This window comes from Esox lucius, chromosome 13 (genome assembly GCF_011004845.1).
Source record: "Esox lucius isolate fEsoLuc1 chromosome 13, fEsoLuc1.pri, whole genome shotgun sequence".
In the NCBI taxonomy this organism is placed as follows: domain Eukaryota; kingdom Metazoa; phylum Chordata; class Actinopteri; order Esociformes; family Esocidae; genus Esox; species Esox lucius.
In genome coordinates, this window is record NC_047581.1 from 2,195,575 (window position 1) to 2,210,401 (window position 14,827).

General features: G+C 40.2%; 1 protein-coding gene across 5 annotated transcripts in view; it reads left to right on the forward strand.

The window, feature by feature from the left end:
* Nucleotides 1-14,827, forward strand: part of msh3 (mutS homolog 3 (E. coli)) — a 231,921-nt gene that overhangs the window by 200,591 nt on the left and 16,503 nt on the right. For 3 of the 5 annotated variants that reach the window (XM_034296469.1, XM_034296470.1, XM_034296471.1), the window contains one exon: nt 3,449-3,575. The exons of 1 other annotated variant lie outside the window; for it this stretch is intronic. In XM_034296469.1, the coding sequence (XP_034152360.1) occupies nt 3,449-3,575 (127 nt within the window). Of the gene's footprint in view, nt 1-3,448; nt 3,576-14,827 lie in introns of those variants that run through there. One more of the 5 variants, XR_004576708.1, reaches the window with a different exon arrangement.

Sequence of the window (14,827 nt, forward strand, 5' to 3'; positions counted from 1 at the left end):
GCAAACCAAATATACATTTTACTGGAGAACACAAGTGCTGCCAATTGGAAACCCTTGTGCATAGGGAATAACAAAAGGAAAAATGCATTTACTGGGTCGACCACAACAAAATATTGAAATATTTTGAAATATTTTATTAGAAAACCATTATAAACAGGAGCAATCCCTACTCTATCCTACAGCCTCTAAAATTGTTGGACATTGAGAAAATGGCAAGATCAGTGAGGTCCTCTGAGTGCAATAAGTGGTCATGCCCCACCACATGGATGCGCAATGGTTATGGCCCCTTAGCTATTGGTACCAGGTACTCTCTTTCCATGTGGCTAGAAATCAATCCAAGGGCTTCTCGCTGCATCTCGGGGATCGAATCTCACATACCGTACAGGTATTGCGAGGGAGACATAGGGGCTCAATTCCCCTTCTTAGGAAAAACGAGACACCTTTCACGCATTTTGCACTGACGTTTGCACAGAAACTCATTCCACCAACAGAGAACTATTTACAATCCTGCACGAATCGACCCACCCCAGGTTGGCCGTATGGGAGTGTTACAAATGCTATCAGGAAACGGAACAATAATGCCTTTGTCTTAACTACAGTTTCTATAACTCAAATACCCTTCTGAACAAGAGTATACATAGTTGCCAATATCAGACACTATACAAACCGCACTTTTTCAAAACCATAGACGGCCTACAGCATCACTGCATCCACAACAACAAAGTTCAGGCCATAGATTAAAACAAGTCGAGGGTTATCTCGGTTGACTACATCGATCGTAGGGAACTGTTATCCTCTGATGCAGTGTCGCCGGGCGGGGTGGGATGATGCAAAACTCCAAGGTCTCCCAGCAATCGGCCTGTCGGAACACTGCAGTTGGGTCTGGGTTGTTCATAGTCCAGGTCTGCAACAACCTGAGCGGGATAAGCTAGAACACTGAGATCAATAAACTCCACGCAAACATCACTAAAGCTAACCACCACTTTCCACATACCGCAGCCTAATCCTTCCAAACTACTTTCCATACTACATTCTGCAACTCCCATATTCAATCTGCCTGGTAGGCCATGCAACCAACACTTAATTAAACTAAATTAATTAAAGTGCCATTAACCGAAAAAACTAAACACCTCCCAAAGACACAATTCTAGACACCAGAGTCTTATTACATTATTCATAATTTTTCCTTTCACGAGATATTCCTTACACCAGTGATGTATACAGTGGTCCCACCACTGTACTGTTTTAACCATATTTAACTGTATTATGCCATTACCTCCTAAGTTCAAAATATTACTCTGTGTACCTGTGCTGATCAATCCCGAAAAACACTCCAGCTGGTCGCCCTGTCTCTCACCCCTCTCATAGCTTATCTACGTTCAGGGGAGGATTCAGGCTCCGTCTCTGGCCGTGCACGATTGACCTGGCTAGGACGTGAGCATAAAACAACAGGTTTAGAATCCAAAGGACGAGTGCCCAAATTGTGATGGCAATTCCTTGGAATATAACACTTTAGAATGTAGGTACAGAGACAGAATTCTCTTGGCATGATGAGCAGTTTATTTTTTGCACAGAGAGAGGTATCAAAGCTTACAGAGCAAACCGTGAGACATCTCTGGGTTCAGTTGGAATACTTATACAACCATTGGCGGGGGTAAGAATCTGCATATTCATCCTGTAAATCCCTTCCTGCCCCTGGATGTGTGTCTTCCTCTACCTGTTCTAAGTGTTTACCCAAATGGGCAGATTGGCCTTCTTCCCCCGAAAAGGCCAAAGGGGAATTGTAAATGACCCTTTCAAGACAGCTGCCCACTTACCTACAGAACAAAGAATAGACACCCTGATGGTTTAGGCAGATTAACAAATGGTCAGAGGACCCAATGGTCTACTGATACCATTCAATGATGACCATAAACAAATAAACAGAAAACAGATCCCCTCTCTCACAGTCCTTTTCTTATCTAAACATGGGGACTCAGTACTTTCCCATTTACATAACTTTAACCAGTAATTCTTATACATTTTTAGAATACAAAAATACATCAGTTCAAGAAATTCCACAACAGATGGCTGTGATCGTCGGCCCCTCAGACTGCACTGCATTAAAAACAGACACGATTCGGTCACTGCATGGGCTTAGAAAACCATTGTCTGTGAACACAGTATGTCGCTGCCTCCACAAATGCAAATTGTCTTTCTACCATGCAAGAAGAAATCAGACATAAACATGATCCCGAACCGCCGCCGCCTTCTCTGGGCCTGAACTCATTTAAGATGAACTGAGGTGAAGTGGAAAACTGTCCTGTGGTCTGATTAATCAAAATTGGAAATAATCATGGATGCTGATCTGAAGAGGAGAGAGACCATCCGGCTTGTTTTCAGTAAATAGTTCACAAGCCAGCGTATAGGATGTTACGGGGTGCATTAATACACTTGGCATGGGTGACTTGCTCATCTGTGAAAGCACCATTAATGCTGAACAATATATACAGGTTTTGGAGCAACATATGCTGCCATCTAGACAATGTCTTTCTTTTTCAGGGAAGGCTTTGCTTATTTCAGCAAGACAATGCTAAACCACATCAGGAGCAAATTAAGAGTCCACTGCACCTTTTCCTTTCCTTTTCCAAAAATTTGAAAAGGAATGTTTTGAGTGAGGAAGAGAAGGGTTGATATTAAGAGACCACTGCAAATTGAATGGGAAGTTTTTTCATTAAGGGTTTTTGATGGCTCAACAGGGGAAGACGGGTTGCAGAATAGTAACACATCATGCTTGTTTCAGCAATACTGCTCACTTGTTTTGGCAGCATCCATCGTGAAAGATTTGTGGGCTCACTCTGTGAATGCCTGTCATAACTGTTCACTCTAAAGCTCGCCCACCTGACTCAGGGTTTGTGATTTTTCCGGATCTGTTCTCACTTGGAAATCCTCTCCAGGTACTCTCTCCTGAGTCTTGGAACAGGTGTCGTAGACGTTCAGTTGGGTATACACTACCGTTCAAAAGTTTGGGGTCACTTAGAAATGTAATCTTATTTGGAAAGAAAAGCAATTTCTTGTCCATTAAATTAACATCAAATTGATCAGAAATACAGTGTAGAAATTGTTCATGTTCAATTAGCCTTTTAAATTGATCAACTTGGATTAGCAAACACAACATGCCATTGGAACACAGGAGTGATGGTTGCTGATAATGGGCCTCTGTATGCCTATGTAGATACAATAGTCATTTACACCATTACCAGTGTATACACTGGCTTTGTAGATTACTTGGATTATGTTTTTGGATTTAGATGACTTGGCAACTGGAATCAGGTGATAAAAGAAATATGCAGTTGATTTCAATGACATGATTGTTATTCCTCTTTCTGAAGTTTGACCTCTTGCTCTTCCTTTGTCTCTGCCACCCCTCCCCATCTTCCCTTCTGTCCTAATCACTTACTCCTCTCAGGTGAAGTCTCTAACTCTGTTTGTGACTCACTACCCTCCACTGTGTGAGCTGGAAAAGGTGTATCCTAGGCATGTAGGAAACTTCCACATGGCCTTTCTACTTAATGAACCAGAATTCGTCGCAAAAGGTATGGTGGTGGTGGGTGGGTTAGTCAGGGTTTGATAAAGATGAAAATATAGTCTATGGAAAGATGCTGATTTTTCTAGCAGTAATTTTTGGGTTCAAGCTCAAAAATCATCATATTGGCCACTGTGTCTCAGACAATCAGAAGTGAATTTAAAAGCAGAATCAACACGTACTTTTGGACACCGAGGCAGTCTGTAGATGATGTGCCAGGGGCATTCTGGGACTGTAGCCACGCCAGTCCACATTATCACGCCTGCACATCCCCACCCAAGGACACACGCATTTGCTACCAACGTTTGTGTACAGATGGTAGAGCTACTAAAAGAATATATTAGCAGTACAGTATATAAGTTATTTAACTCTTTAATCTATAAGTGACTGGCAGATGATGCTAACTACTTTTTAAAGAGCACATGTTTATAACAAATACAGTACAATATGCCTATACAGTACAATATGTAAAAAAATTAATAAAGGGCTTTGCATCCGAGTCTGTTGTACCGCTGTTGTGTGCTGTCCATACATTTTATCTGCTGTCACTGTCTTTACTACAGAATGTTGTTCTTTGTTGTCACTGTCTGTTTGTTTGGTTTTACTTGTTCATTCTCTATGAACTTTGTATGTCTTTCTGATTCTCCTTGTTCCTTTCTGTTGCATTGTTCTTACATTTTCTCCAATAATTTAAGTCTTTTATGCTAGGACACATAGGAGGCGGTCAGTGGTCATAACCAACCATTACACAGTCCTATATCCTCCAATAAGAAAGATTTATCCTACAAAATACCCTTATATGGTATGTTCCAACCTATTGTCAATGGGCCTATCCATAGAGCCTATGACAGTCACATGGACAACTCATATCAGGATGTATGGACGGGATGTGTGGGGCCCATCAGTAATGGGCATTATGTCCTATCTATTGTCCTTTGTTTGGAATTAGTCACCACATATGCGTTGTGTTAAGTTTCTCATGCCCATTTCCTCTCAGTCGCCCCTTCATCCATTTAACAAATAATCATTACATGTTGATAAAACTAGCAAAATAAAAGAATAATCCAATTCCTAATGAACAGAAAAGGTCCAAATACTTCTGTTAAAAAAACAAAATAATTCATTTTGAAGGATTATCTGGTTAATGAGGCTTTATTTTTCCTTAAATGAAATCAAAATAAGATATAATGGACACCCCTACCCTGACACATAGCACCAAATGACACTGCAGTCGTTGTGAACATTGTGATCGACCTATACCATACACATCAAGTCTCAGGCTACTATCAGTCTAACCCGTGTCCAATAGAAATAGGCCTAACATGACATATTAATGAAATGCATAATTAATCCCTAATAAACCCTTTAAACAATCAAAGTCCCCCCTTGTCCATATCATGAAATCATGCATCAACATCATACTAACGACCCAACATACCCTGAACGTAACACCACACTCATCTCCAATGAATGTACTAGTGAGAGTTTCTCCCTTTGAAAAGGAATATGGCACTATTAAACATATCAGTATAGTTGTTGTAATTATGATTATTAAGCTCACAAGTATCAATGACCAATGTTTAGGTAGTGATCATATGTAGTCTGCTACCTGCCTTGTGAGGAATGAACATACATGCACTCTTGTCCTAACAAGTCAGTGTAGGTGTGTAGTGGAGTAGTGAGTTTCCAACACTTCACTAATTCAAGATTAACACCACAACGGTGTATTCCAATTTGATGGGACCATGTGACCTGACCAGTCAACTGGCCCATGGTACTCTGACCTGTAGTATGTGGAGTCCTTCCAGTCAACTGGCCCGTGGTACTCTGACCTGTAGTATGTGGAGTCATTCTGGTGGATTCTCCTCTCATCTCGCTGTCAATGGTTCATATAGAAATCGAGTGTGAAGCCAAGTGATCTGACCCTGGCATTGTTCTGCCATGTGAGTGGTCAAGAGGATTTGGAACAGATTCGACCATTGTGGTTGTAGAAATCCTTCTTGAACATGTTGCTGGTACTCACACACTCAGTTGTCTGTATCCAGTCGGTAACATGATGTATCATCAGAAATGGGATAACCCAATCTGTTGAAAGTATAACTGCAAAACAACGATTAGTGTGGTTCAACAGTCCATCGGTTTTTCATCCACTGGGTTGCTTAGCCAAATCAAAAATGGTTACATCTATGCTATACCACAATTAAAATGTTAGACCTCACGTTAAACAGTTTCCAAATAAACAAATAAAAAACAAATCCTAAGAATGAAAGATGTAAAACATAGCCGATGCCAATGCTCCGTTATAACTATGCAAACTGAAAAAAACTAATATTTCATGTAACTCTTTATAAGAACCAATTTTGATTTGCTTTGAGCCCTAAGCTCAACTCTTTCCAATCATAATCAGTTATCATATCATACATCCCCCATGCCTTCACTTCATTAAGTCAATGGAAAGTGACACCCTGAGTGAAAGGAGAATCACAGCGAATACCGCCACAAGAGGTGCCATCCTGAACCCGCTCTGGCCATCATTTCGGGATGGACATGTAATGGAGTTGCATACTGTATATTAATCGAAACAAAGAGAAAATGTTAAAACACAAACATTCACAAACACAATCAAAGACATCAAATGGTCAACATGGTAATTTGTGTGAAGGAATCGTAAACCATATAACCCATTGACACATTTATTTTAATGCTAAACCCCTCTCAAATTTGACTTTACCTCAAGACCTTCACACACGTCTTCGAAATTGGCTATTATGTATTTATAGAATCATGTAGTTTATTGGCACATGTTTAACTAAATTGGTTTGCCCACTAGGGGATTAGCTGCTCAACTACATTGTAGGAGAGAAAAACTCCAGCCCAAGTTCCAGTGGTGTACCAGCGACCAAACTGCCTTGTGACAAACAATGTTTTGATTAACCTTCTACAGTGGATATAAAAGTTTAATCATGTCAGAACTTTTTCCCCTTTTAATGTGACCTATACTGTAAACAATTCAATTGAAAAACAAACTGAAATCTTCGAGGGGAAAAAATGAAAAATAAAAAGCTTACAATAACATGGTTGCATAAGTATGCACACCCTCTTATAACTGGGGATGTGGCTGTGTTCAGAATTAACCAATCACATTCAACCTCATAGAAGTCATTACACACCTGCCATCATTTAAAGTGACTCTGATTAATCACAAATAAACTTCAGCTGTTCTAGTAGGATCTTCTTGACATTTTCTCAGTTGCATCTCAGAGCAAAAGCCATAGTCTGCAGAGAGCTTACAAAGCATCAGAGGGATCTCATTGTTGAAAGATATCAGTCAGGAGAAGGGTACAAAATATTTTCCAAAGCATTAGATATACCATGGAACACAGTGAAGACAGTCATCATCAAGTGGGGAAAATATGGCACAACAGAGACATTACCAAGAACTGGACATCCTTCTATAACTGATGAAAAGACGGGAAGAAAAGTGGTCAGGGAGGCTTCCAAGAGGCCTACCGCAAAGGAACTGCAGGAATTTCTGGCAAGTACTGGCTGTGTGCTACATGTGACAACAATCTCCCGTATTCTTCATATGAATGAGCTATGGGCTAGGGTGGCAAGACGTAAGCCTTTTCTTACAAAGAAAAACATCCAAGCCTGGCTGAAGTTAGCAAAAACAAACATCAAGTCCCCCAAAAGCACATAGGAAAATGTGTTATGGTCTGATGAAACCAAGGTTGGCCATTAATCCAAAAGGTATGTTTGGCGCAAAAACAACACTGCTTTGGGGCTGTTTTTCTTCAGCTTAGTCAGGGTGGAGGGAATTATGAACAATTCCAAATACCAGGCAATTTTGGCACAAAACCTTCAAGCTGAAAATGAAGAGGAAGTTCACCTTTCAGCACGACAACGACCCAAAACACACATCCAAATTCACAAAATCATGGCTTCACCAGAAGAAAATTAACCTTTTGGAATGGCCCAGCCAGAGCCCAGACCAAAATCCAATTGATCATCTGTGGGGTTATCTGGAGGGCTTTGCACAGGAGATGTCCTCGCAATCTGACAGATTTGGAGCGCTACCCAAAACGACGAGTGCTGTAATAAAATCAAAAGGTTTTTTCAACAAAGAATTTGTTTAAGGGTGTGCACACTTATGCAATCAGGTTATTGTGAGTTTTTTACTCATATCAGTTTGTTTTTCAATTGAATTATTTATGTTATAGGTCACATTAAAGGTGGAAAAAGTTCTGACATGATTTATCTTTGTCTCATTCTTTTATATCTCAAGAACTTGGCATTTTAACAGGGATGTGTAGACTTTTTATATCCACTGCATTGCTTCCATTTTCCATTCAGTAATGGCCTCCTTTAGAAACCCTGCAATGTTCTCTCTGGTGTGGCTGTCATGCATTGCTCTTGTATGTAACACATAGGAGTCCAGCTTCCACTCATTCGTTATGTGATGCGCTGTTATGGTTACGTATATTCTGTGGCCCTCGATGTCCAAGCGTCACATGTCAAAGCAACTCTCAGCTGAGCTGAGAGATTGCAGCACCCTGGTTTTTACCTCATTGTACAACTTGATCACTGCGATGTCAGTGATGTGTTTTCAGGAGCGTAGGGTGTGTCAAGGCACCATTGTATTCACCATGTAACGGAAGCCTTCATTCTCTACAACATTCTCTACAACACTAATTAAATAAAATACTGAGTTATTTTGGTTGCACAAGTTGAGGTCGGTGTTATCTTCGGTGTGTGAACATGATGCAGAGTGACTTGTGAGGGATCCACTTGCGTAACGTTAGCCGTTAGCAGTACATCATCATGGTGTTTTGCTAAGCGTGCTCCCAGATTTGTTGTGTTCCTTGAGTATTTGATTTTGGCATGGCATTTTGCAAATGGCTCTTGTTAAACTCCTTAGTGCCTTTTTTTTCCACTTTTTACGCCTCAGGAGATGGTCTTATTATCTCTGAATCAGCCATCGGTGGCAAAGTGTTACAAGTCAGATAGTTAGGTTTTGCATGTAAACTATAAATCAATACTGCATTTTTGAAAATTGATATAGTATTGCAAAATATAATATTTTGATACTCAAGTGAATCGATATTTTCTTACTAGTACAGAGGCTCAATATCAGCAACCAATCACTGTTCCAATGGTATGTTGGTAATCCATGTTTTTCATTTTAAAAAGCTATGTGATCCTTAGAAAACCCTTTGCAATCAGAGATAGGCCAACATATATCAAAATGTATTTTAAACACCATGTATCAAAATAAACTACTGTATTTTTGTATGTTAAAAATACTAAAATACTTTTACAAGGGAGCATGAAATCACTTCATAAACCTTCCATCTATTGGCCTATTTGATTTATCCCTTCACCAGTACATTGACTCAGTTGATTAAGTACACAATGTTTGATAGCAACAGCTTTTCTCTGCATAACGAGTCATTCGATAAATCTGACACATGCAACCAGTTAACCGATAAAATATTCACATATCCCTGTGATCACCCCGATGAAGTTTAGTTTTAAAGAAACCAACAGTTTAATGTTTCACTAACAGTTTGCTAATGACTCATAATTGTATCCTAATTTACTTACTAGGTGTTTGGTAATGAAGGGCAACACTGACTCAATGATAATCAAGTAATTCATAAGAAGACAACTGATGGCACCTTTATTCATAGCATCTAGGTAATTAGTTATTTGATTGTTAATAATAAATACGCTGCTAAAAAAAAATTAAGGGAACAGTTAAATAACATATTGAGTCTCGATGAAGGAAATATATTAAAGATCAGTGGAAACCAAAACCTCTAACCGATTGAGGGCTGGATTTTAACCCGAAAATCAAAGTAAACAATTGAAATCATAAGCTGTTCCAACTTGCGTGAACTTCGTCACAGCAACTCATAATGTGACTCAGTAGTGTATATGGCCCCCATGTGCCTGTATGCACTCCCGACAACATCTGGGCATGCTCCTGATTTGACGGAGGATTGTGTCCTGGGGGATCTCCTCCCAGACCTGGATCAGGGCATCAGTGAGCTCCTGGACAGTTGGTAGCGCTACTAGGTGGCATCAGATGCACCAATACATAACATCCCAGAGGATCTCAATTGGATTCAGTCAATGGCATCAATACCTACGTCATCCAGGAACTGCCTATTCACTCTGGCCACATGAGGTCGGGCATTGTCCTACACCAGGTGGAATCCAGGGCCCACTGCACCAGCGTAAGGTCTGATAATGTGTCTGAGGATTTCATCCCGGTACCTAACAGCAGTCAAGGTACCGTTGACTAGCACATGGAGGTCTGGGCGACCCTCCAAGAATTTGCCTCCCCAGACCATCACTGACCCACTGCCAAACCAGTCATGTCGGATGATGTTGCAAGCAGCATAACATTCCTTACGGTGTCTCCAGACTCTTTCACATCTGTCACATGTGCTCAGTGTCAACCTGCTCTCATCTGTTAAGACAAAGGGGCACCAGTGGCGGACCTGACAATTCTGGTGTTCACTGGTAAATGTTGATCGAGCTGCTTGGTGCTGGGCTGTCTCACTAGAGAATGTCAGGCCCGAATGTCACCCTCATGGGTGTTTCTGACAGTTTGGTCGAGAAACATGCACACAAGATGTCCCCTCATAGTCATTTTGTCTGGCTCTGGCAGTGTTCCTCCTGTTCCTTCTTGCACAAAGGAGCATATATTGGTCCTGCAACTGGGTTGATGCCCTTTTATCTTTCCCTGTCCAACTCTCCTCGTGTAATGGTCCATCTGCTGGTTTTCTCCTCCATGCTCTTGAGATTGTACTTGGAGACACAGCAAACCTTCTTGCAACCACGTGTATGGACGTGCCATCCTTGATGGTCTGAAAAATGTTCGCGATTCATACAAGTAAAAACATCTCAGAGTCTGGTATAACAGTTGATTATTTCAAGTTTAATTACATAGATCCACGGGAACAATTGCTTTCACAAAACAGAGTATACGTACAGAAACCCACAGAGTAGTGTCATAGCAATTGTTCTGATTACATATTATGGCTTCTAGCTCTTTATACCCCCCTTATCAGCCCCCAAAATATTCTCTAATGCTATGAAATACATACAAAACAAGTCGTCATACTAATAGGAAAACAAGATAGAACCCTATACTGCCACGGCAACCATAGTTCTAGGTCGGACTTAACAGACCTTCTGATCTGAGCTACCCCCAGTCCCTGTCCTACACAAACGGAAGAATACAGAGGAGACACAGGCAACTTTACCTTGGAGCCAACTGAACAGGGTCGTAGATAAGATTGGTTTAAGGCCTGGCACCTTGGTTGTGGCCCTATTCACTTCTAAGAACGTGGCAACCATGAACAGTCTAAAGCAATCTAAGGCCTAATCTAAAACAGTCCATCTATTACAGTTAATTTGCACAATAATGGATAAAATAAGTATAGGGTAATACATTTATCTTTAACAATGGTCTGCAGGTACCGCCACATGCTACCAGTAGTGGCAAGGACACTAGCAAAACTAGAGAAGAATCAGTCAGTCAGAAGGAAACGGAGAGAGCAATTGTCTGTGGCCACCACCTGTAAATCCATTCCATTTTTGGGTGTTGTCTTGCTGTTGCCTTACCAGTGCAACTGTTCTCACTTTCATTTGTAACTAAACAGGTGACTTTGATGCACAATCGCTTGTGCTTCCTAACTAGACAGATTGATATCCCTGAAGTTTAATTTGCTTGGTGTTATACTTTGATGATTGTGTTCCTTACATTTTTTTGAGCAGTGTATAATAATAAATTGTCAGGCAGTCATTTATGCAATGGTATGCAAAATCATGATCCTACAACACAGCTACTTTGATTAGGGTACAATCATTTAGCAATCAATTATTCATCAATCATTGGACACCTATTTGGAATTTGAAACATTTTAGCACTTTGTCAACAATTATTAAATGATTACTATGTTTTAATTTTAAATGTATTCAGAAATTTAATCAGAATGTAGCAACATAACTTGTCTAGGAGTATTAACCCAACTCCAACCACTGAATCTATTGACAGCCTCAGAATGTTTCGTCACTGTTCGGTAGAAACCTTGTATCTCCATATTTTGAATCATGAATCAACACTATTGGTGTCACAAGGGGTGTCGTCGTGGTGTGCGTAGAATTAAATGAGCCAAACGCAGGGAGGCGGTTAACATATCTTTGTATTATATCTCTTGAATGGCACGCAATAAACAAGCGCACAAGCGCAAAAAACAAGCGTGCAAAGCTTCTCCAGTACAACACAGACATAGAACAATACCTCACAAAGACGCCCAGAAACACAGGAACTAATATAGGGAACCTAATGAGGAAATGGACACCAGGTGCGTGCAATAACAAGACATGACAGTACCGTGGGAGGAGGAGCGGCGTGACTAGAAGGCCGGCGATGACGCACGCCGAACACTATGCCGGGGGTGAGGGCTTGCATCTCCCACGCGAGTCCTTGTTACAATTGGTCACCCTTCACGTCTGTCTGTTGGTTTTACACATATTTAACCAATGAAAAGTATAAAAAAGAGCTTGTAACTTAACCTCATAACTCCATTGGTTCCTCAAACTGTTGGCAAAACTTCCTTACTCCACCCCACCACCATCTTGAATGAAGATGTTCTGCACACAGCAGAGCTGAACCTAAACAGTAACGTCTGACTTCATCTGAGGTGCAATCTTACCTTTATTTTACGATGTACTACTTGTTTTTACATCTATGTATTATTAATGAATATGTGTGAGGTTTTGAATGTGATTGTGTCTTCATTATAATTTTGTTTGTATATGTTTTTTGGGGGATTTGTTTGTTCTCGTTTGTTCTTTAGGGGTTGGTTATTTTTCCATAATCTAGGTTTTGTATTCAACACTTTTTGTTCAGTGGCCATTCTCAGTTCCCTGCGGAGTATTGTTTTTTGTTCGCCAACGTACTGAGCCTTCGTTAGTTTTTCTATGTAAACACCATAGTACCTACGTTTTCCTGTGTAAAATACTTTAGCCTGCTTGTTCTCAACTTTGCCTAGCCTTTGTTATTTTGTACCTCATCCGTTTTTCCAGGATTTCCTGTTACCGACTGTGTTTCTGGATTTTTGACTGTTTCCTGCCTAGCCCTTACTGGAACCTTGTATTTGTTTTCTAAATAAATCCACCAACGCTTCGCGTTTGCAACTGCAAACCTTCTCCCCAACTCATCATAATAATATGACAATGCATGTAATCAAACAAGTGAACAGTAGAATACCTGTGAATAGGCTATTGTGTTTGAAAATATTTAGCAAGGCTAAATAAAGAACTGGTTGTTTGAATATGTAGGCCTATGGCATTTTCTTTACTCGAGAAACACTAAGTCAAACAGGCAAATGTTTTATGTAGCCTATTTGTGGTCTGAGACATGGGAACAAAGAAGAGTGCATGTAAACCATAGTAGTTTGGGGCAGGGTTGCCATGTCCACTTATTAGATTTATTTTGGGCTTATTGTTTCATAAAGTCGCTTGGAAATGTTGTTTGTTGCACATTATGGGTTTTCTGGGTCATTTCCAAAATGAACCTGCTTATTTGGGCTTGTGTATTGTTTTGACCATGAGGCATGCGAAAACTGACCTTTTAACTAAATAAAAGCTGTAAAAACCCCATCTACTTTCTAGTCCTGCCGGCTAATGTACGTCTAAGCTACTACCAGCTACTACTAGCTGTAATTGTTTCATTTCCCCAAATTAGTTAATTTGCTACAGGTGCTTTCAATTAACTTTTGTTTGAAAACTACGGCAAATACATTTACATTAGCTTTGTGTTAGCCATCTATGTGTTCACAAACATTATAGAAATATAGTACCTATGTAGTGAAAGGTTGGTTTGAAATGTAATTCCACCTTTCAGAGAAATGTTTTTGTACATTCACTAAATCTGAAGATTCTGAACATGACTTCAACGTTGAGAAGCCTACTCAGCCCTATTCAAGCAGCCGGCTCTCTCAAACTTAAATAACAATCTAAAAAGGCATTTTTTTTCTTCGTCAGCAGCTCCAATTGGCTTCTTTTGGGCTTCTTTTGACAGTCCTTGTTGCTCTGCGGGGAAAGCTTGGGTCCTGCCATTCATGTGGATGTTACTTTGACACAAACCAACTTCTGGAGTGTTGTTGCAGACCATGTGTACCCTTTCATTGCAATGGTATTCCCTGATGGTATTGGCCTCTTTCAGCAGGATAATGAGCCTTTCCACAGTAAAAATGGTTCTGGAATGGTTGGAGGAACACAGCAATGAGTTCAAGGTGTTGACTTGGCATCCAAATTTCCCAGATCAAGCATCTGTGGGATGTAAACAAGTCTGATCCCTGGAGGCCCCACCTTGCCACTTACAGGACTTAAAGGATCTTCTGCTAACTTCTTGGTGCCAGATACCACAGCACACTTACAGAGGTCTAGTGGAGTCCATGCCTCGACTGGCCAGGGCTGTTTTGGCTGCAAAAGTGGGACCTACACAATATTAGGCAGGTGGTCATAATATTATAGCTGATCGGTGTACACATTAATAGTGTAGTAAGAACATTTACTTTAGAATAGAGATTACTACAGACCTACAGAAGTATTCCAAAACAGTTCAAAAGTTCTATCAAAAACACTCAAACTTATGTATGAGTGTTGGTGAGAGAGTAAGTGTGTGATTGAGTGAATGTTAATGTCAATAAGGCATGCATTTAACAAGCTACATAATATTGTTGCGTTATAATGTAATGTTTTACAACCTTTATTAGTTACGTTATAGTAAGCCTAAAATAAAACTGTTTACGGTTATATTGCGACTATTTAACACAATGCTTTATGGTGTCTGGCAACATTTTCAAACTTGGTGTGATGTTAATGCGTGACAAAAATATCTCTTATCGAGAGGCTATACCGACACTCCGCACACGTAAACAAATTATGCATCTACGTTATAGCTAGCCTAAAATAAAACTATTTATGGTTATATTGTGACTATTACTGTTGGATTTTCTAAGTATGTATCAGTGCAAGCTTTTTGGGGTAACCCTATATCACAACCCCTTATGCAGGAAAAGTTTAGCAGGCCCTGTAGTCTTGTGGGAATAGCTGAGGAGTCCCTGCAGGCTGTGTGGTTTTGTGGGAATTCCCTTGTCAGAAGTTCCAGTTTTTGCCTCAGAAATATTAATCCACTTGGTACTTATCAGCCATCGAACAACAATATACAGTTTTGCTCAA